The sequence below is a fragment of the Podarcis gaigeae genome (assembly GCF_964106915.1).
Source record: "Podarcis gaigeae genome assembly, chromosome: 9".
Taxonomy (NCBI): domain Eukaryota; kingdom Metazoa; phylum Chordata; class Lepidosauria; order Squamata; family Lacertidae; genus Podarcis; species Podarcis gaigeae.
The window spans coordinates 10,722,063-10,745,662 of NC_139685.1; the positions used below are offsets into that span (position 1 = coordinate 10,722,063).

Sequence of the window (23,600 nt, forward strand, 5' to 3'; positions counted from 1 at the left end):
AGCAAATCAAATTGAACAGTCGAATGCTACTGATTTTAGGCAGCTGGCAGCTATTGTAGTGTTGTTCATGCAACAGAGCTTCCTCTTCCTTTACTGTCCCCTCTAGCTCCCTGTGCAACCTCAAAATCAGTTTGGGAGGGTTGGGGGGGGGACACCCTCCAGAGCACATTGGGGAGGGGGAAATTGAAGTCGTGTTGCACCAGTGTAACAAGGCAGACTGGATGCAACCCATTGCCATTTGATTTGATAGAGCTGGCAGGTATTCTAATGCTATCTAAAATATAATTCAATATTCCAGCACTGGATCTTTTGATGTGCTTTTGTCAGGGGCATACAATTTAAAAGAAATTCTAAATGAATACATTGTTGTTCAACTTCCGATCAGTCACCTTTTGAATTATTTGTTACAGTGTTCTCTATGGAAACAAAATCACAGAACTTCCCAAAGGCCTGTTTGAAGGACTTTTCTCTCTACAGTTGTTGTGAGTGTTTATCTGCTGAAATTTGGTTTTATTTTATCCACTGAGAAGGGTTTTGTTTTGTAATTTTGCATTAAAAGTGGTTTGCTCACTGGGATGGATTATTATTGTTATTATTATTAGGAACATATCTACCTTTTCAAACTGCTCTGTGCAAGGGAATACCAACCTTTTGAAGATGAAGAGCTTTTATTACTTTCATGCACTGTATTCCCTCAGCTGCTGCTTCACAAACAAAGGGAGAGCCTTTATTTTATTATTCCTTCCAGTAGCTTTCTGGTCGCCTCTTTTGTTTTTGTTTTTCCAATGTTAACCATGAATCTTCACCTGCTTTGATTAGTAGCATTTAATAAATATATGTGCGTGTGCTTTAGAAATTCAAATTAAGACAATTCCATTCTGTTTACTTTTTGCTGTTATGATACTAATATTCAGCCTGTCTAGTCTATTTTAAATGGATTTGCTTACTTGACTATAGAATCATTTATTTATTTTTCCAAAAAAATTATTAGTTTTCCCAATATTATAAACAAACAAACAAACACACAAGACAAACATACATAAATCATAGCCTTATTGAAAATTACAGTTATTAACTTTGTTAAGTGACTTCCTCGCTTCCCTTTGGTTGAATTTCATTGCATGTCCTTTTAACGGTTTTCCAAATCCCAATTTTTATAAAGTTTAACTTAAGCATTAACATCCTTAGATCTTCACCTTATGGAATTAAACATATTAATTCATCACTTAACATAAATAAAATCCTTAGCCCATTAAGTACCTGCAAGCTATTTTCAGTTAGTTTAACTTAACAAATTTAACTAAATAATAATTAAATTTATTCCATTCTTCCTGATACTCCTCCTCCTCCTGGTCGCGGACTCTTCCTGTTAGGTCGGCTAGCTCCGAAAAATCCATCAGACTATAGAATCATTTAATCTGCCTGAGTTGCATGGCGTACAGTAATCCCTCTGCTTACGAACCGTCCTCCTTGCGAACGCTTCAGGTTACGAGCTCCACTAACCCGGAAGCAGGTCTCCTGGTTGCGAACTTTGCCCCGGGATGTGAGGCACACGCAGCAGGAGGCCCCATTAGCGAAAGCGCACCTCAGGTTAAGAACGGTTTCAAGAGTTAAAATCGAGATGTGGAAATATGGAAATATGTGGAAATATGGAAATACTGATGAGAGACAGGACTGAGATTTGGACATTCATTAAGGTTCAGACTATGTGAAGTCGTAAAATTAATAATTATTGGGGGTGGAATGGTCAACTTCTTTTCTGAATCTGATTTATTTATTTTGGTAGTTTAATGTATATTGTATATTGTTTTATGTAAACTGCATGAAGGTTTTGATGACTAAGCAGTATATAAATCCTCTTAAATAAATAAAGAAGTTGCATGAAATTCAAGAAAGTAAAGTTACAAAAATAAAGTTTGTCAATAAGCAGTAAACTCTTAACCCTGTTTTCCAATTGCCGTTTGTTTCACAGATTATTAAATGCTAACAAGATAAATTGCCTGCGGGTGGATGCTTTCCAAGACCTGCACAACTTGAACCTCCTTTCTTTGTATGATAACAAACTTCAAACCATTGCAAAGGGCACCTTTTCTCCACTCCGGGCCATTCAGACCCTGTATGTATTGCAATTGTCCATTTGTTGTTATGTGCTTCAAGCTTTTTTTTTGGTTTCTGTTCCCAAATAGACCTGGAAAACTTTGGGAACTGCAGAGACCAACCACAAACATGTAAAAACGCTCTTTTCTTTTTATTTGTGAAAGGCATTTGGCTCAGAACCCCTTTATTTGTGACTGCCATCTGAAGTGGCTGGCGGATTATCTTCATACAAACCCTATTGAAACCAGTGGTGCCCGCTGCACCAGCCCCCGACGTCTGGCAAACAAAAGGATTGGCCAAATTAAAAGCAAGAAATTTCGCTGTTCAGGTAATTTCCTTGGTTCAGCTGCTACTTTCCTTTCACTTCCAAAAAAAACCACCACCCTCTCCCTCCCATCACATCTCCCACAAACCAGCAGTTGCAGACATCCTTAACGACAACAACAAAAAACCCACAGCCTGGTGCCCAACTGAATAATCAGCAATCATAGCAACTCTGGACTGAAGTGGTTTGATCAGAAAACATTCCTACAGTTAACCCACTTGTTACTACCTCCGCAAGGCATTAAAAAAAAATGTGAAGGAATTGTGCTTTTTGATTAAATAATAAGAGTTCTGAGGTATCCTTTCTGTCAGTAGCGTAAAAAAAAAAGGCAAATAAAAAATGAAACAGATCTGGAATACCAGTTAAATCTTAAAAACAGAATCTACTCACGAAATATGAAAACATGACATTCATTTTACACAGGGAAGCTTATATCGTGCTGAAATGTACTGTTTGCTTTTTCTAATCTTATTCCATTTCCTACTTACATGTTTCCAAAGCCTAACCTCTGTCATCTGGTTTCCAGCTGTTCCAGGTGCATTTCGTATTCTGCAGTTAATTCACAGTCTACAGCTAGTGTAAATATCAGAAGAGTGCTGCTGATATTGGCTGCAAATACATTTATATCTAATCATACTAGTATCCGAAGTTCATTTGAATACCACTACCCTGCACAGTTAGCTTTAATTACCTGTAGTCCATCCTCAGTCTTATTAATTACCTGTAGTCCATCCTCAGTCTTATTAATTACCTGTAGTCCATCCTCAGTCTAATAGAATTAATTTTTTGCTTGCTGACATTCAGGTGCATATTCTATTTTTTTCTTCTCTTTTTTTATTTAGCTAAAGAACAGTATTTCATTCCAGGTAGGTTTGGCTCTGCAGTAAAACTGACTAACTGCAGGTACCACTTCCTCCTCCCTCACCAAAAGCAAAGTTTAATTTTAACATTTAAAGAACTGGTGCATGCATTTTAACCCTGCTGAAAACCTCGTAGAATAGTAATAGTTTCGTAGTTTTGTCTTCCCACTACATGAGCTTTGCATGCAGCTCTTTGCTATCCAACTCACAAATAAGCACAGAATTTATTCAGTACCATCTGATTTTAGAAAGAGATATCTGCCCCCGTTTTGCGTCTCCTGTTTACTGTTAACAACTCTATTCTTTAAATGTAGCTACTGTGCTGCTTTTAAATGAAGAGAGTCCTGCTATGATCAAAGAGCTAATAGAAGTCTAAAAACCCTTTCAGAATCAATACTTTCCTGCCTTTTATGCACTAAGCTATTGCTTTCCTGCTGACTATCTGAACTGTTGCTTACTCATCTATGACCTTTGATCCCTGTGTTTGTGAAATCACAAAAAATGCCAAGCAAAAGTATGTTTATTGTCTTTGCAACGGCATCCGAAGGCTGTATATGTCTTCTGTTAAAATACTTTTGACGGAAGAAAAAATGATTTAATAGTTGGCACATTTATACCACACTTTAAACTAAATGCTGATTCTCTTGAGGTATTCCACATGAATGATTGAGATTGGCTTTAGTTATATGAAACACGTTTTCCCCCAACCACCCCTTGCAGCTGACAAACGAGTGCAGTGCTTTCTTAACAGGGGAAAGAACAAAATCAACTATGTCATGTGTTTACAATATAATGTCCCTTACAGGTGATATATAATTGATTAGCAAAAGTGCTCAAAGGTCTAATGAAGCTTTTGATTGAACTGCAGGTGCATGAACTGCCAGGAAAAAAACACCAACCCAATTATACTTTACTTTCTAGAGGAAGGAAAAAACGTTGTTGTAATTGAGTATGCAATCAATGACGCTTGTTCTTTGAAGCACTTACAGGTATATGGTCGGCCCACAACGTTCAGCAGACTAACATATTGATTGGTTTGGGCTCTTATCCACTTGAGCTTGCTTATTTTACACTTGCTGCTTTTACTGTCATGTACTACATTATCTTCTAGCTGGAGAGATGATGTGAAGTGTATTATGGCCTTTAGTAGTGCACTGGCTAAATGCAGAGGGAAGAAAATGCACACGGGCTGGTCTTTGCCATTCTTGGCTTGAAAGGACCAGTTGGAGTCAGGTTTGAGAAGTGATTCACACACTATATGTTTTAAACGGCACGGCAGTCATTTCCACATTTGCATACACTGGGAATGGGAAAATTATGTAAAAAACCAAAGTCCCATGCATCAGGGAGAGAACTTGAAGACTGTAAATTGGCAGTTACTTGATAAACCTAATGGATTATCTGAATTGCAAAATCAAAAGCGATTAAGGCTTTTTCTCTAGCAGAGAGAAAGTGTTTGGTGTTGTTCTAAATATATAATAAGAAATCTCACCTTTTTCCCTGATGGGACTCAGGGATGTTGAGCATCATTAGCAACCCGTTTACAGTGTAGGCATATTCCGGCCCATCCTATATAAAAAGCACAACTTTCTGCACACTGTGTCCAGATTTTCCTTTGAACCAGCAGCATGGAATACTTCAAACATGCTTGCACCTGGGCGAGGTGCCCTAATTTTTTCCCCTAGTGCCTCTCAGCAGCTGCTTGATAAGGGCTAGAATCTCTCTCCCACCTCCTCAGTTGTACCATAGTAGTGGTGACTGGTAGTTCCTGCCTGAAAACCACTTCACTAACAGTGGTGTGATGTTGCTGCAACACTTCTACAACAGCCCACTGCAAGCCAAGCGTATTTTAGTAGTCAACTAAAATTGAGATTAAAAGGGACGTGGGTGGTGCTATGGGTTAAACCACAGAGCCTAGGACTTGCCAATCAGAAGGTCGGCGGTTCGAATCCCTGCGACGGGGTGAGCTCCCATTGCTCGGTCCCAGCTCCTGCCAACCTAGCAGTTCGAAAGCACGACAAAGTGCAAGTAGATAAATAGGTACTGCTGCGGCAGGAAGGTAAACAGCGTTTCCGTGTGCTGCTCTGGTTTGCCAGAAGCGGCTTAGTCCTACTGGCCACATGACCCGGAAGCTGTACGCCAGCTCTCTCGGCCAATAAAGTGAGATGAGCGCCGCAACCCCAGAGTCAGTCACGACTGGACCTAATGGTCAGGGGTCCCTTTCCTTTACCTAAAATTGAGATTTGTGGCTTTATGACTTTATCAAGGGAGACAATTGTTGCTGTTGGCATCCGCCTGTCTCAAGAGGCAACAGAATACGCCTCCAGGGGTGAAGTCAAACTTAGCAGCACTGAAGTGATCTCTCTGGGACACAAGCCTGGAAAGTGTGTATGGAGGTGCTGGGCTGCTGATGTGAGCAATATGTTTGGCACAGCTTGGCTGCAGGAGTTGCCGGAAGGAGAGACTTCACTCCAGATTTGTGTAGGGCTTATTCCTTAGCCTTTTCCTCCTGAATATATCACACAAGGCACCGGAGGTTTAGGACCCGTGTTTTCCTTCTCTTAGATGGGCTGCCTTCCCAGGTTGACAAGCCCCTAAGAAAGAGAGAGTGCTTTTCTTGGAAATAAAGAAAAAGCATATGTGTTCCTGTTAATTAGCTTTCAATCTTCCTTTAAAAAAATCAGTACAGAATCAAACATACTTCTGTGGCACTTGATGAAGACATTCAGAAGCAATGCTCTCCCTGTGGATTAGAATTATTAATCATATAATTCAAATCTGCACAAAAATTACTTTTCCTTAAATAATATTTGAAAACTGTAGACCATTGAGCTAGAAAATGAATAAGCCAGGAGTAAGTTTTTCATAGTTCTTATGCGACACTGAGCCAAACCATTGTTTGGTGAATGCAAAAATGCAAGCTCCCGGGGAGTAGATTGCAGCCTCTCTGCTTCTCCACCTGCTGTTGTGAGCTAACCCATCATTTAGCTTAGTTGTACATTGGACACTTGGGTTGCGAACGTGATCCGTGTGGGATGCATATTTGCAATCCACAGCATTCACAACCTGCAGCGGCGTATCTGCTCACATGCAGTTTGTGATTCAACACTTCTGCGCATGCGCAAAGCGCGATTTAGTGCTTCTGCACATGCGCAACCGCCAAAACCTGGAAGTAACCCGTTCCCGTACTTCTGGGTTTCGGCAGTCCATAACCCAAAAAAACGCAACTTGTATCCCAAGGTATGACTGTACTGCTAAACTGGGGCTCATGGTTTATCTTGCTCCAAACAAACCACAAGGTGTAGCCCAAGGTCTGTTCTATAGCTTACTGTTTGTAGTTTGTCTGAGGGAGATAACCAGGAGCCTGGGTCTGAACATAACAGTAAACCATGGCTTAACTCCGTGCTGCATGGCAACACGAAATCCAGACGAGCAAATCAGCCACAATCTTGTCTCTGGGAGCCTGCATGTTTGTTCGCACTAAACCGTGGTATGGCTGAGCAAACTGGGGAGGTGTTTTTTTTCCTTAAACAACTTAACAAATGTGTGTGAAAGTGCCCTCAAACAACCGTATCTTTCAGTAAATATATTTTAGGAATTTAAATGCTTTCACCTATGAAAATGAACGTATTATATAATTGTTCAATAGATAGTCTGCTGTATCTTTTTGCTATACTGTACCACTTCAGATTAATTATACTCTGACTCTTTTTGATATAGTACAGTGCCGAAGCATCATATAATCAAAGAAGTGTAGAATAAAATCCAACTTCTTTAAATTGAGAATTTCAGGCGGACCTTGGTGAAGGCAGGATATTACCCAATCCCTAGCTGAGAAAAGCAAGATGAGCTTTGTTTTTGTTGGGGTTTTTCCTCCCATTGGGATCACTCTTGTCTTTCTTTCTTCCTCGGCTGTCTTTCCTGTTTCAGGAGTTCACCATTTGGGCTGTAAGTAGAGTTCAGTGTGTGGACCAAACAACAGTACACGTCCCAGTCCTGATGCACTTTCCACTTCTAGTCTCAGTCTTTTCACCTTTTGTCCAAGAAGAGCTCACCGGTCATTTAAGTTTCTTTGTCCCACCCCACCCCCTGCACCCACATCACTTACCCTCAACTTCTTAATAGATGTTTCTTCCTGACTTGTGAAGGATGCTATCTCCATTCTGTATCACGGAGAATGGCGAAGAGATCTCCCTCCCTACAGTCTACTTTATGTCTTTTCCAGTTTAGCAATGTTGCAGTGACCGTGGGCATTCTGTCCGAAGGATGTCCTGCCATGTTGAGCGGTTTCCCACTGCAACACTTTTTCCTGCTCTTTCCTCTTTCTCCCATTGCTTCTGCTCCTTGGTCTAAGCGGATGAAGTTGTGATAACTTAGCGAGATTTTCTGTTGTGCTTGATCTAACCATGTGGTTGCGAGGTATGAGTAAAACATGGTTCTGTCAAGCACCATGGAACGTCACGCAGCTTTCTACAGCATAGCAGGCTGCTGAGGCTTAAATCAGGATTACACACTTTTTAAAAATTGAAGAAGAAAAACAAGGCTTTAAATTTTATGGTTCTGAGATTACGTAGGCGGGCTGTGGCCAGTGAAATAGAAGAATAAAGGAGGGTAATGAAATGGAATACAAAGATTTACTTAATCCTGAAACTGGGGGAATAAGATATATTTAACAAGAATTAGCACTGCTTTATGTTTTTAACTGTAAAATGGAATGGATTGGCTGACAACTTAATCAGCAGAAACTACAGCTGTGAAAAGCTCAAGCGGTTAATGTTATCCTACCACATGTCCCGTCCCCCCCAGCAAATTTCAAGCCCTCTGAAATTTAACCCACTCTTAAACCTTACTGTTTCTTCATTACCATAAAACTTACCCTAAATTACCCATTTGTCTGTACTGCGGGTCTGTCCCTTTTCTCTCTCTTATTTTTTCCCTACGAGAAAATAATCCCAGCACCTTGATGAACTTAGTACCTGTATTTTTATTCTGCTTATCCTCAGGCACCGAAGATTACAGATCCAAACTAAGCGGAGATTGCTTTGCAGACCTGGCTTGTCCTGAAAAATGCCGTTGTGAAGGAACAACTGTTGACTGCTCCAATCAAAAGCTCAGCAAGATTCCTGACCATATTCCTCAGTATACAGCAGAACTGTAAGTTTGAGCTCACAACAGTGTGCTGGATGAATATCAGTAGTGATAATATCAATTCATAACTGCGCTTCCTTTATCCCTTTTTGGAATGTTGCAGATTCTTCCAGTTCATGAATTTTCAATTGTATTAAGTTTTAATTGCTTTACAACATTTAGCAAATGCAAAGAAAAAGAAATTCAAATATCAGTGTAGAAAACCATACAAAATGTTGGCACGTTATTATTGCTTTACAGTTCTCTCCACAGCAAAAGCAGTCTCTGTTTACCTACTTTGAACTAAGTACACCCACCTCTCAACTATTACACAGTATAGTATTGTGCAAAATATAATTGGTTCAAGCACAGTGAGTAATCAGAATGTCCAATATATACACCCTTCATTGATGATGATGATTGAAGGATCACAGAGCAGTTTACAATATAAAAGCACAAAGATACACAGCATAGTAACAAAACAACAACAACCAGTAACCTGTCCAACAGGTTTAAAAGGCCATAGATTGTTTACTTAGCCAAAGGCCTGGGAGAAGAGCAATGTTTTTGACTGGCACTGAAGATATATAATGAAGGCGCCAGGTGAGCCTTCATTATTGCTATGTCTTCAACAATAATTGCTGATTCTTGGACAGAACACCCCTTGTGTTGGGTACTCTGTTGTCTGTGATCTATGTACCGTACAACAGGTGACTCCTAGATGAGATAATCAATCACTTCCTTGTTCCACTGTGTTTCATTTGGAGCTACCTAGATAAGTATTTCCTCCACTTCCCACTGGTTCTAATAATATTGATGATTCCCACCCTTACTCTGAAAAATAGGGATGGGAGGGGGGGGAAATGCAGTTGAAAGGGACCTAAAGTCCCTTCCACAAATAGAAAGACAAGCTATCAACTTGTCTGATGGATTGCACTATGCGATTCAGACTGCAATAAAGCAGGGAGCTATGTGCCAAATATAATATCAGTCTGAACAGGTACTAATGCCTTTGTGGAACTTCACATCTGCAACTGAAAAACAGCCTATTGCTAAAGCTCTGAATTACAGCTGCTTGCATAAGCCCCCCCCTCCACATTTACATTTATTGTAATTATTTTTTCCTAGTGTGCAATCCTGCTTGCTTCTAACTCTAAATGAGGTTAATGGAGCCTTTCATGCTTGAGTTACAGATTTAGAAATGGATGCTTATAGATTACACCAAAAATTAGTGCTGTTATGCCGCAGCTTGTGTGCTGCTGTGATTTATTCTAATTATGCTGAAACAGACTGTGCGTTAAGGAAATAGACCTGCTGAGAACATGCAGGAATGGATAGATATATAATCTGTACGTTTATAACTGCTGGTTGTTTTATATGTTCATATAAATGCAAGAAGGACTGTACTAGCTTCACGTATTGCCAGGGTGATATGCGTCATCTCCAAGTGATGTTCACAGGGACGCGGGTAGCGCTGTGGGTAAAGCCTCGGTGCCTAGGACTTGCCGATCATATGGTCGGCGGTTCGAATCCCTGCAGCGGGGTGAGCTCCCGTCGTTCGGTCCCAGCTCCTGCCCACCTAGCAGTTCGAGAGCACTCTGTAGTGCAAGTAGATAAATAGGTACCGCTTTATAGCGTTTCCGTGTGCTGCACTGGTGCTGGCTCGCCAGCTGCAGCTTCGTCACGCTGGCCACGTGACCCGGAAGTGTCTTCGGACGGCGCCGGCTCACGGCCTCTAGAGCGAGATGAGCACGCAACCCTAGAGTCGGACAAGACTGGCCCGTACGGGCAGGGGTACCTTTACCTTTTTACCAAGTGATGTTTGGCAATATGCACAAGGCCAATGTTGATTGGTCCATGCATACAATAGCCTATCAATGTATACATTTTTCACTTTTTCACCGTATATATTTTGCAAGAGTGCATATTCTTGTACTTTGTATGAAATTTTATGTGTTGACAATGTGTGTTAGAATTTGTAGGCCTTTCTTCATATAAACTTGCAGCGTTTATTATTGTTAACTACACTTAATGCACGAAGCATCTGCAATTGATCCATATTTTCCAACAACTATTGGTGACTGTTCTTTTTGACTGGACAGTGCACAAAATTCCCCTTATCCTGCAGTCAAGTGGTGCTTCTCTTCCATTCCTGCCTGTGAATTGGTGTCATTGCTGGCACTTACGCACCTTCACGAAACAAGTCACAATAACCTAAATTTATGTCTTGCTACTCCTTCTACAGGCGACTCAACAACAATGAATTTACAGTGTTGGAGGCTACAGGGATCTTTAAGAAGCTTCCTCAACTACGTAAAATGTAAGCTTATCTGCCAACCTGCCTTATGTAGGTAGGCTTGGTGCAATAATTTAAGAAAAAAGTATAAAGTATTCTTGCAGGAGCCCAAAGCAGTAGAATGTCCCAGCCTGTGGTATTCATTGAGAAACGTGTGTGCTCATTTTTGCCAGTGTTTCAGTCATACTCTCTTTCTCTTCTTTTATCCCTGCCAGTTTATTTGCACAGTCAAAAGGGGAAGGAGAAGCCATTGCTCACTGGTAGAGCCTACATTTTCATGTCCAAGGTTCCAAGTTCGTTCTCTGGCTTTTACAACTGAAAGGATCTCAGGTAGCAGACCGAGATCCTTATAGCCACTGCTCAACAGAGTAGACAAAACAGGACTAGATAGGACCAGTGATCTGGCTTGCTATAAGGCAGCTTAGTATGTTGAAGATAACAAAAATCCTACTGTCATACTGAAGGAAGGCTTGTTGAAATTTTCCTGTTTCATATAGTTGCTAAAGTATTTTGTATCCTTGATTGCAAAATTTCCATATGCTAGGGAGAAGAAAGGGATAATCGCTTAATGCTCATATGATGCCAGGTTTGTCCCATGTGCAAGAACCCACAACACACGCTAATTTACCATATTTTTCACTCTATAGGACACACTTTTCCCCCTCCAAAAATTAAGGGAAAATGTGCGTGCGTCCTATGGAGCGAATGCAGGCTCCTTGGCAATACGAAGCCTCCGAAGCGCAGAGGGAGCGCTCCCTCCGCGCTCCTTGGCTTCGCGTTGCTTTTGCTGAAGCCTGGAGAGCGAGAGGGGTCGGTGTGCACCGACCCCTCTCGCTCTCCAGACTTCAGGGATTGCCGCCTGAAGCCTTCAGAGTGCAGTGCGAGTTCCCGCTACACTCCACAGGCTTCTAGTTCCTTTCGCTGAAGCCAGGAGAGTCTTGCATCCTATAGAGCGAAAAATATGGTATTTTGTGTTGCGTACCTAAACCACAAACAGTAAGCCAGCAGAAATCAGCACAGGATTTGCCAAGGTTTCTATCTGATTTGTTCAGTAGCACTGATACGTCAAACCACCTCCATGTCTTTTCTAGAGTCGCCTGACTCTTTATTTGGGATAGCTATTGACACTCGCTGCTTGAAGCTAAGTTAATGAAATCAGTTCTTCTTAGAGTGACCTCAATCCAAGAGTGTGTGTGTATGTGTGTGTGTGTGTGTGTGTGTGTGTGTGTCAGGCAGCATTCTTGCAGGATAAAAGTGGAATAAGCATCCAAAATGCTGATAATACAATCTGTTATAGTGAATCAGTTATTTTAAAATTGAAGCTTTTCAATAGAAGACACAGTGATTTATTTATTTTTAATGTTGTCACTATATTCCTGCATTGTTATTTTGTGAAGAAAATCTATTTCTGTTTCCTTTCTGGAATCCTTTGTTTTCTCAATGAACCCCAAACAGTGTTTTGACTGGCTGCCCGCCTCTCAGTCACCTAAAGTCACAGTACCCTCAGGTGATGATCATTGGGATCTCAAAGCACTATGTGGGGCTTTTGAAGGGCTTTTAAAGAAACCCATACAGTGCTTTGAAGCACCCCTGTCAGCAGACTTTAAGTCACTTCCTATCAGCTGATGAGTGCTGACTTCAAGCTTGATTTCTGCAGGTATCAGCTGCACAATTGAGTTCCTCACAGGCAACACAGTTCTGTAGCTGATTCAGCCATATATATAACGTGGAATGGTTTTGGGGAAAACAGCCCTGTGGGCCAAATTGTGACTCATCCCGGGCCAAATCTGGCCTGTGGGCTAGAGGGTCTCTATCCCCAGATTAGAGCTTTCTTGAAATCATGTTGCTAGACCAGAATTTAGTCGCTGCTTTTTGTATTCTTCATTATATGGATCATTTTTTCCAAAACACTTTCCCTATTAATTTGCTTTGCCATGAAACAATAGAAATCTGAGCAATAATAAAATCACAGATATTGAAGAAGGAGCATTTGAAGGAGGATCGGGTGTAAATGAGCTGTTGCTCACCAGTAACCGGCTGGAGAATGTGCGCCACAAAATGTTCAAAGGGCTTGAAAGTCTCAAAACTTTGTAAGTATGATCTTCTCTCTACTTTGCTTGCTCTCTTTGCTTAAACCTCTCTTCTGTCTTGTTTTCTGGGTATGGATGTATGCTCACTTTGACTCACATTTTTTATAATGTAAAATGCATTAATCATATATGTCGCCTAATTGCAATCAATATCTTTTGGATAGGTATATGGCTGCACAGAGGGCATGAAGTAAATTCTGGTCACAGATAAGGAAGTATTGTGTAGGAAGCAGATGTAGCCACATGTATTTTCATCTGTGTGGAACAGCATTGTTTGTAATGTGCTTATCACTGTCCCCCCTCCATCACTTCCTTACAATATGTTTTTGGATATTACTAAGTCCCTGGATCAACCTCGATTATGACTGGTATTGCATAGAAAACGAGCTGTTAGTGTTAAGTTGTGGGTGAACATATCAGACGACACAACGATTCTTCAACAGCTCTTGTTTATTCACAGGCCAGAACAGAACTGAACTGAAGGGTTCAGCCAGCCTCCTTATATAGAGCTCCACTACAACGTAACTGTAACAATTTTCTGTAACTATCCAATCACTGAACGTCACTTTCCATCCCTTATTTGCATATGTGGACCTGAACTATCTACAGTTTCCCCCTGCTGGCCCAGGGTGAGAACTTCAATACATAACAGTTAGGACCATTCCTCTGGCTATTATTTTGACATCCTTTGGGTAGGAAGAAGAAGCACTACCCAGAAACAGCAAGGAGCATGAATGCTGCTCTTGGTTATAAGGCAAATACTTTACCCCTATTGGTGCCTCCCAAATTGCTGAAGTCCCCCAATTTCACTATTTGTAAACTGGGACGGGGATTGAGCGGGGGTTAAGTTGGGTCTGGTTGCAGAGATTTCTGGGATCATATATGTGGAGTAGCAGGAGAGTGCTGTTGTGTTCATGTCCCACTTGTGGGGTTCCCATTGGCATCTATTTCATCACTGTGGGAAACGGTCTTAAATGTACCTTTGCTCTAATCCAGCAGGGCACTTCTAATGCCCTCAAGTGCTTTATAAATACTGCATATTATTTCTCAGCATCCATGCCTAGTAAGTTAATAACTCAGTAAGTTAATAACCTAGTAAGTTAATAACTCAGAAAAAATGCAATACAGCATATGATAAAATGTTTAGTAAACTGTAGGGAATGGTTTTCTCAGTAGTGATGTATTGAAGTGAGAGCTGGACCATAAAGAAGGATGATCGCCAGAGAATTGATGCTTTTGAATTGTGGTGCTGGAGGAGACTTTTGAGAGTCCCATGGACTGCAAGAAGATCAAACCTCTCCATTCTGAAGGAAATCAGCCCTGAGTGCTCACTGGAAGGACAGATCCTGAAGCTGAGGCTCTAATACTTTGGCCCACCTCATGAGAAGAGAAGACTCCCTGGAAAAGACCCTGATGTTGGGAAAGATTGAGGGCACAAGGAGAAGGGGAAGACAGAGGATGAGATGGTTGGACAGTGTTCTCGAAGCTACCAACATGAGTTTGACCAAACTGTGAGAGGCAGTGGAAGACAACAGTGCCTGGCGTGCTCTGATCCATGGGGTCACAAAGAGTGGGACATGACTAAGCAACGAAACAACAACAGGAAAATGTACACAGATGAGATGTGCAATACATTCTCTATGACATTGTTCCCCAACTTCATTCCCTCCAGATGTTCTGATTAGGGATGATGGTGTTACTACCCTCTGGAGTAACAAACTGATTTGTTTCATTTTTCCTCAGGATGCTAAGGAGCAATCGCATCAGCTGCGTGAGCAATGACAGTTTCACAGGCCTGAGCTCTGTTCGATTGCTATCCTTATACGATAACCAAATAACCACAATTGCTCCTGGGGCATTTGACACTCTTCATTCCTTGTCTACACTGTAAGTTGTTCTTGCATTCATAGCCAACACTTGACATTTATACATGTGTGCTATATCTAAATTAGGGTTAGCTTGTTTATGACCCTCCAGGTGAACTCCATATCCCATCATCCTTGGCTATTGGTCATGCTGGCTGGGGCTGATGGGAGTTGGAGTCAAATAACATTTGGAGGGCCACAGTTCAGTCAACAAACAAGTCAAGAGTGCTTGCAAAGTCACGTATGTGAAAGTTTTCAGAGAATGCTAAAATTCAAATTGAGAGTTGTGTGACAAAGTGTGAAAATACATTGGTAATCTCTGCTAATTGTTTGGTGGCTCATACTGTTTCTAAATAACCCCATGCATATTGTGTCTGGCTCTGGCTTCCTAGTAAAGATTTCCCTTGGTTCAGGGTACCAGTGCAGCTGAATCAGCCAGAGGGGTTGTTTCTCACAAAATGCAGCTCTCTCTGATAATGAGGGATACTCAGAGGGTGTATTGAGAGCCCTGAGGCTTTTGTCCAAAGATCTGCAGTTGTTCAGATACAAGCATAAAACTCCCTTCTTCTCATGCTACCCCATTTTTTTCCAAAGGGGAGAGCGACGGAGCATGAACAGCTGGGTGGAGGCTCTGAACTGTTCCTGTTATTCGGGTGATCGAAACATTCATAAATGTATTCATTTACTTAGCGCAAATAAACATGTGCAACAGGGCGCAATTCTTTAGATATTAGCCTCAGTAACTTAAGAGGGCCCAGTCAGAAATGGGCAAGCATTTCACTCACCTTATTTCTACACATTGCAATCAACTCACAAGTAGGGAAATGTCTCTTTTTTGTGAACCGCTTTGAGTTTTTGTGAACCGCTTTGAGAAATAATGTGGGAAACCCACACACAAAGGAAGTGTTCTTTCTTCCCCCTTATATTGCTATAATAAGCTATTTGATAATTTGTTTTGATTCTGTATCTGGTTACCCCTGAGATAACTTGTGTAATACAGGCAACTACTGATTTGTTGGTGGGGGGCGTTGCATTCCAGTTCATTGCATGTGATAGCAGGGTGTGTATAAGCCCCCCTGTTACCCATCTGCCCCCTTTCTCTGCCACTTCCAGATTTGTGGTGATGTGTGTGCGCATAGTCATGCATGCTTTGAACACACGCAAAATGGTTACTACCTGTATAAAGGAGTTTGGTTAAAGCTGAGCACCTGATACACACACACAGCTCTGAGGAGTAATATTTGCCATAGAACAACACAGAGCTGTTGCCATTTTACTGACCATATTCCTGTGTTTCAACTGTAGCTAGGCATGGAGGAAATTGGCAGGTAATCTAAAGAGAGAGAAAATAGCAGAAAATGTGTCCTCTGTAAGGGTGTTATTAAAGGTTCAAAAGGAGCTCTAGTGTTAAGCAAAAAGTTGGGAATTGTAGCAATTATAGATCAGTCATCATATGCATGTTTACTCAGAAGTATGTCCCATTGTATTCAATGGAGCTTATTCCCAGGCAACTGTGCAAGGATTGCAGGCTAAATAAGATACATTTGAAACAATCCCCCCCATGAGTCAACTGTACGTAAAAGGAAATATGAATATTCAGTGAAAGGAAATATGAATATTCAGTGAAATGAAATATGAATATTGGAGGGGGGAGTAAGGCATGTGGTGTGTCTAACAATTGGGGTTTCTGTGGTAGGAATTTCTGAGGGAAGAACGTAATTACCGGCATACTTAATCCTCTGCCCTCTCACAATGTGACAAGTTGCACCTAATGACTAATTCGTGCATATTAAAGATGGCATATTTATAAATAATGAAATTGTCAATAGGCCTCTGTTGAAATGTGGAGGTGCCAAAAGCACTGAGACTTCTGGAAGTAAATCCATTTTTATAACTGGCATGTAATCAACTTAGCTGTCAGTTTATATGGAAAACCTATTCTCTGGAGCAAATAAAAGATGGAAATCTTGAAGAGGCAAATTAATGAAAGAGCTGTTGTCAGGTTAAAGCTAATAATATAAAGTAATCAGCCTACATTTTGACATTAAATTACTGTATTATTGTGTGTAGATAGCTTGACAGCAAGTCAGATTTGTGATACATCTTATTTAGGAATCATTTTAAGGTATCGGGATTACTCAGCTCAGACTCCGAAATTGCTATCCTGATATTTGATGGGGGCAAGAGGATGTTTTTTTGTGGGTGGAATGTCGTCTCCATCTCTATCGCATAAAATGCAAAGGCTGGATGGAGTGAAAAGAGCTAGTAAAACAAATCCTACTTTTTTTGCAGTGCAAACAGGGGGTTTTAATTTTTGCGTGTGCGTTTTCATCGCTTGAAACTGAGCCCTGTGTTGTTCACGTGTGTTTATCAGAAACCTCTTAGCCAACCCTTTCAACTGCAACTGTCACTTAGCATGGCTGGGAGAATGGCTGCGGAAAAAACGCATTGTGACGGGCAACCCCCGCTGCCAGAAACCCTACTTCCTGAAAGAAATTCCTATACAGGATGTTGCCATTCAGGACTTCACTTGTGACGACGGTAAGAAACAGAGCTGTCAGGCTGTATGTCTCCTGTGGCAGAATAATAATAATAATATTTTTTATTTATACCCCGCCCTCCCCAGCCAAGGCCGGGCTCAGGGTGGCTAACAAGCAATAATAAAAACAAGTTGAACGAATACAACTTAAAAACAAGATTAAAATACAACAATTAAAATTGTAGTGTGAAAAATAGAGGTGGGAGATAAATAAATTCAGTTCCATTCAAATTTAAAGCTGAATCTATCAAATAAGCACTTTTAAAAACTATGCAGATGGAAACAAACCCGTTATTCAAAATTCAAACTTATCTGAATTTTGCGATGCAGTTCTCTAACCAAGAAAAAAAAAGAATGCATTAGGGGGACGTGTGCGTAAAAATTAATATTCAGAATTCAAAAAATGCATTATATAAGGGGAATTGCCTGCAAAAAATGTGTACATTAGTCAAAACTACGTATAAAAATGTGTTTATTCGAAGTTGGCACTAAAATGTTGAATTTTTAGGACTTTTTAAAAAAGAATCACGAATTGTTGCAAAATGCAGAGAGATGAATTTAAAACTGGAAAAATGAGAAACCGAGGGAACTGAAATTGACAGATCCTTCTATCCCTAACACAGAAGGTTGTGTGGGAAAAGCTAGCAATATGATAGCCCCTGGAATTGGAGCAGCACTGGCATGGATTCCTTCTGAATAATAAAATAATAATAATAATAATATAACTCAGTATCATGTGTGGGCTTGTTCAGACATTATTTTCTCCCTAGGATTGTTCCTTAAGTGAGATAGATGGTGGCCTCAAGCCTGCCTGTTCTCACTCATCACAAGGAAAATGTCTAAACTGGGAATTTTGTGGTGTCTTCACTGAGCCTCTCAAGAGAATTTACTCCATCAAGAGCTGGAGAAGATTTGTGCATGCCCAGCATCTGCTTCCAGTCTCTAAATAAGCCAGTTTTGTGACTTCCACCTGAATATCTTTGTTGCTCTGCATATATGTCAAAATAGCTTCTAAGCTGCTTACAACTATAGAATCAATACACAGTAACAATTCCATTCCCATTCCCATACTGCATGTTGTCAAGAGCAGTTTGTGACCTGACGCTGTTCAAAGTGAGGGAAATGTCAAGGAATCCACTAGGCTTGTGCAAGTCTAAGCAGCTACGGTGGTACCTTGGGTTATATACGCTTCAGGTTACATACACTTCAGGTTACAGACTCCGCTAACCCAGAAATAGTACCTCGGTTTAAGAACTTTGCTTCAGGATGAGAACAGAAATCGTGCTCCAGCAGTGCAGCGGTAGCGGGAGGCCCCATTAGCTAAAGTGGTGCTTCAGGTTAAGAACAGTTTCAGGTTAAGAACGGACCTCCGGAACGAATTAAGTACTGAACCCGAGGTACCACTGTATAGGATTTAACCACCAGTCTAATTCACCCTGCTTGTGGTCAGTTAAGCCTGTGCCATTCAAGTTGAGACAACTCATAGAGTTGGAAGGGACAACAAGGATCATCTGGTCCAACCACCTGCAATGCAGGGATCTTTTGCCCAACGTGGGACTCAGACTCTGAGATTAAGAGCCCAATGCACAACCAATGGAGCTATTTCTTCAGTAGCTATGGCACCAAGTGCCTTTTCCCTAAAAATGCAGGTACCCATATAAAGGTAAAGGGACCCCTGACCATTAGGTCCAGTCACAAATGACTCTGGGGTTGCGGCGCTCATCTCGATTTATTGGCCGAGGGAGCCGGCGTACAGCTTCTGGGTCATGTGGCCAGCATGACTAAGCCGCTTCTGGTGAACCAGAGCAGCACACGGAAACACCGTTTACCTTCCCGCTGGAGCGGTACCTATTTATCTACTTGCACTTTGACGTGCTTTTGAACCGGTAGGTTGGCAGGAGCTGGGGCCGAACAACGGGAGCTCACCCCGTCGCGGAGAGTCGAACCGCCGACCTTCTGATCGGCAAGCCCTGGGCTCAGTGGTTTAGACCACAGCACCACCCGCGTCCCGTCAGGTACCCATGTAGTGGAAGTTAAAATACATCATGTCCCTGGTAATTGAAGATAATATTATATTTTATATATACAGAGCTACCTGAAAGCAGAAACTTCCTATATATCTAGAACAGATTAAAATGATTGTGCTGCCATTCTTAGGTGCTGTCAGCTGAGCATGGCTTATCTTTATATGTTTCTCTTTATGAACTAGGAAATGATGACAACAGCTGCTCTCCACTCTCCCGCTGCCCCGCAGAATGTACTTGCCTAGATACTGTGGTTCGTTGTAGCAACAAAGGTCTAAAGACTTTGCCAAAAGGCATCCCCAAAGATGTAACTGAACTGTAAGTAGTACAAAAATCAAAATTAAAATTAAATGTCAGCAACAGTGTTTCTTTCGAGAGTGATGGGGATGCTTTTGGCAGGTAACTTAACATTATCGGACTGCCCATTGGTCAAGACCCTAGTCTGCCTTTGCTAAATATTTTTCACAGGACCTCAGGTATGGTATTTCAATGCTTTGCCTTTTCAACGCTCATTTCAGAAGCTATCCAAACATTGGAAATCTATTTCTGCTGGAGTTATTTTCTGGATATTGATTGGAACCAATAATGGTAAAAACTTGATCTACTAACTTTTTAAACCTTTTTTTTTGAGAATAACTCTGCGTTTATATGAGCACCAACAAAGTATGCTGTTCTTGTGGATTACCTTTATAGTGCCTTCAGATTTTTCTCAACTATAAAATGTATCCTTTGGTCTTACAGTGTTATAACATCAATTGTTTAAAAATAGTATATTTCTGGGGCACTACAGTGCTTTGTGTCACTTGTGAAAGCAAAAGTTGGAGGTCCATCTGAACAGGAAAGAGGTGGTTAGCATCTTCAGAACCAGGTTATATTGCTCTGAAGGATCAGTCTTGTGGTTTCTGAGAGCTCTTAATGGCCTTGTCTTCAGATGCTCATGTTGCCTTTGTAACATGGAGCAATTTTTATCACATGAGAGTCACTTATCGGCTACTGCCCCTTGTCTGGCCAGAGTTCCCATTCCTGCATTCTGCTTTCCCACTTCTTCTAGATGTGATTATGATTAAAGGAAGAGCTCCAAATTCTTTGTAAGCTGCTTTGGGAGCCTTGCTGACTGAAGAATAGTGTGTTAACTTTTAAACGTAAAATAGGTAATGAATGCTCTGGTTATCTCCCGCTTGGACTACTGCAATGCGTTCCTCATCAGGCTACCTTTGAATGTAACTCAGAAACTACAACTCATCCAGAATGTGGCAGCTAGACTGGTGACTGGGAGTGGCCGCTGAGACTGCATAACACCTGTCTTGAAAAGACCTACATTGCTTCCCAGTACATTTTTGAGCACAATTCGAAGTGTTGGTGCTGACCTTTAAAGCCCAAAATGGCCTCAGCCCAGTATACCTGAAGGAGCGTCTCCATCCCCATTGTTCAGCCTAGACACTGAGGTCCGGCTCTGAGGGCTTCAAGCAGTTCCCTCACCGTGATAAATGAAGAGTGCCTTCTTGGTTGTGGCACCCACTCAATGGAATGCCCTCTCATCAGATGTGAAGGAAATAAAATCTGACTTTTAAAAGACATCTGAAGGCAGCCCTGCTGAGGGAAGTTTTTAATGGCTGATTTTTTAATGTATTTTAAATATGTTGTTGGGAGCCGCCCAGAGTGGCTGGGAAAACCCAGCCAGATGGGCAGGGTATAAATAAAATAATAATAATAATAATAATAATAATAATAATAATAATAATAATAATAAATAAATCACATGACTGAAGGGTTTGATGAACAAATTCTCTCAAGATCCCTTCGTCCACCTTGAAGTTTTGACCTCCACTGAAAGACTGCTTGTGTGCTTAGTTTATCTGGCCCAGTACATGACAGGACATATTCTGTTACCCTTGACAGTTCTGAGCATTCTCAAAACCGTGATCGTGGGTACTTCAGAAGATTCTGATAAGACCCATACCCAGCCTCCAAAAAACATCTGTCGTTTTACAGAGAGGATGAAGCTTTGCACGACTAACACTTCTGAGTGTGCTGTGAGAGGAACCTAGGCACACCTGGAGAATTTCAAAAAGCAGATGAACCAAAGGTCTATATGGGTGGCTTCAGCCGAATTCCTACTGTCAATCACATCTGGCACAACCTCTAGCAAAGCTCTGCTGGATTCCATGAGTTCACATGGAACATCTGGACATCAGGACCACTTGCAGTGGTCCTAGCAACCTGCTAGTTGCGATATATTTTTAAAGAACAACTGTCCACCATGACATCGGGGTTTGACTATTCCTCCTCAGAGGATAAGGCCATGAATTAGAGTTTGAAGAGTTAGAGAGAATTGCCCTCACTCTGCACTGCCCAGGAAGCGGTGGCACATGTGGAACCCATTTTGCCATCATCCCTCTGGCCTGAGGCCGCACTGTCGCACACTCAGACTCTGTGCGCTCCAGCCCGGATGCTCCAATGGAACCACAATCTCTTGCATGCAATAGGAGCAAAATGTTGTCCAGACAGGCAAGGCCCCTTTTATTAAAAAGGTGGGAGGTGGGAGCTGCAACAATATTTAGAGTTTGCCTGTTACAGAAACAACAACTTGCTCCAGCTCTGTATGGATTCGGCAGTGCTGAACTCTCGCCTTGCTGGAACCTTGTACCTGCTCTTCTTGGATTGGATTGGCACTGCCTTGCATCACTTGATTCTGCCTGCCAGGCTGACCCCCCCCCCACTTGGATCAGATCCTTTTTTCTGCTGGAATCATTGCGTGTCGAGGTCCCCAAGCCACCCCCCCCCAAATAACTCACAACGCACACTTAATTTTTGTTTAAGGTTTTTGGCATAATTTTGGCCACAACTTTATTTAAATACAAAACCGTGAGTGGTTGTTTAGGCATTGGTTAAGACTATCTGTCCCCCCGCCTGGGGACAGAACTGACTTCCGGGCACCACCGAAAGACAGTGCGGGGGAAAGCAAGTCGGGGAGAAATGGAGCTGAGTCACAGACCCTCAATTCTCATCTGCATGCTCCCCGAAGGCTTGCCGGCCCTAGTCCCATTCCAGGGATTGGACGAAAATATGGCAAGTCCCTGGATTCCTTTAACGGAATTCCTTTTCCGCAGCAACCATGGAGGGGCAGGCCCAGCCTATCCTAACCCCTCCTCCACCAATTTATAACCAGTGCCTAACTGCAACCTTACAAGTTGTGACGATTTGCTACGCAGTAGGCAAAAACCAAATGGCCCAGCCAATCAGCCAGATGGACAAAATTCCTACCAGGCCCCTGCCCCAACGGCAGACTACCCCATGACAGGCATAGCAAGGTCAATGCAACAACCCCTTACTCAAGGGCGGGTGGGCGGGTGATCCGTTGCACACAGCAAAGAGAAAGCTCCAGGCTGCGTGCAGAGTATTTAAACATTTTACCCCTCCCACTAAAATTGCAACATAACTTTTACCCCAGCAACCCCAGTTGTCATATTATTATTATTTAAAAAGTGTGTGGGTATTAGAGTCATGGAATGAACTATTGGTAATTTCAATTAAATAATATTGTGTTCTATCTTCCCTTTTGTAGTTATTTGGATGGAAACCAGTTTACCCTTGTCCCCAAAGAACTTTCAAACTACAAGCACTTAACCCTTATGTGAGTAATCCTCTCTCTATGCTAATGTTATTTAAAATATGCTCTTCCATTAAATGAAGTAGTTCCAGACCTCTTAGCAATTAAAATTCTATTGCACATTTTAGAAATAGTTTATATTTAGTCCACTAATCATAGCACAATTCATTAGAAAGTATGCAGACTGAATGCAGTCGTACCTTGGAAGTCGAATGGAATCTGTTCCAGAGGTCCCTTCGACTTCCAAAATGCTTGGAAACCAAAGCATGGCTTCTGATTGGCTGCAGGAAGCCACAGAAGCCCCGCCAGACATTCGGGTTTCCAAACCGTAACAATCACTTCTGGGTTTGCGGCGTTCGGGAGCCAAAACATCCGAGTACCAAGGCGTTTGGTATCCAAGGTACGACTGTACCTTGCTATCCACTCCAAAAGATGCACCATGGAGTATGCTGGATGTAGTTGTTTATTATATGGATAGCACACAGTATTAAAGAGTGTAAAGGCATTACACAAGTATATTCAGTTGCAGAGAGAAATTGGATTAGTTTGCTTGGAACAGGGTTATACAGCAGTAGATGGCATTACAGTGAAATAACAGGAGGAAATAGCGGCAGCTCTTACCATCTTTAGTGGAGCAATTTCTGAACCGCTTGCTGGATTTTTTAGAAGGTAAATTCAGCTTTAAGGGTGACTTCAGGAGAATATCAAACTTAGAAGCAACTTTACTAAATTTCAGCATGTATAAATACAATCAAAATGTGTTTGCA

The 23,600-nt window shown here is 41.6% G+C and overlaps 1 protein-coding gene across 7 annotated transcripts in view; it reads left to right on the top strand.

The window, feature by feature from the left end:
* Nucleotides 1–23,600, top strand: part of SLIT2 (slit guidance ligand 2) — a 232,194-nt gene that overhangs the window by 170,470 nt on the left and 38,124 nt on the right. For 4 of the 7 annotated variants that reach the window (XM_083754822.1, XM_083754825.1, XM_083754824.1 and 1 more), the window contains exons 12-22: nt 411–482; nt 1,973–2,116; nt 2,262–2,425; nt 3,265–3,288; nt 8,286–8,436; nt 10,655–10,729; nt 12,652–12,795; nt 14,539–14,682; nt 17,035–17,201; nt 19,409–19,541; nt 22,789–22,857. In XM_083754822.1, the coding sequence (XP_083610948.1) occupies nt 411–482; nt 1,973–2,116; nt 2,262–2,425; nt 3,265–3,288; nt 8,286–8,436; nt 10,655–10,729; nt 12,652–12,795; nt 14,539–14,682; nt 17,035–17,201; nt 19,409–19,541; nt 22,789–22,857 (1,287 nt within the window). The remainder of the gene's footprint in view (nt 1–410; nt 483–1,972; nt 2,117–2,261; nt 2,426–3,264; nt 3,289–8,285; nt 8,437–10,654; nt 10,730–12,651; nt 12,796–14,538; nt 14,683–17,034; nt 17,202–19,408; nt 19,542–22,788; nt 22,858–23,600) is intronic. The other 3 variants (XM_083754823.1, XM_083754826.1, XM_083754828.1) reach the window with 1 other exon arrangement.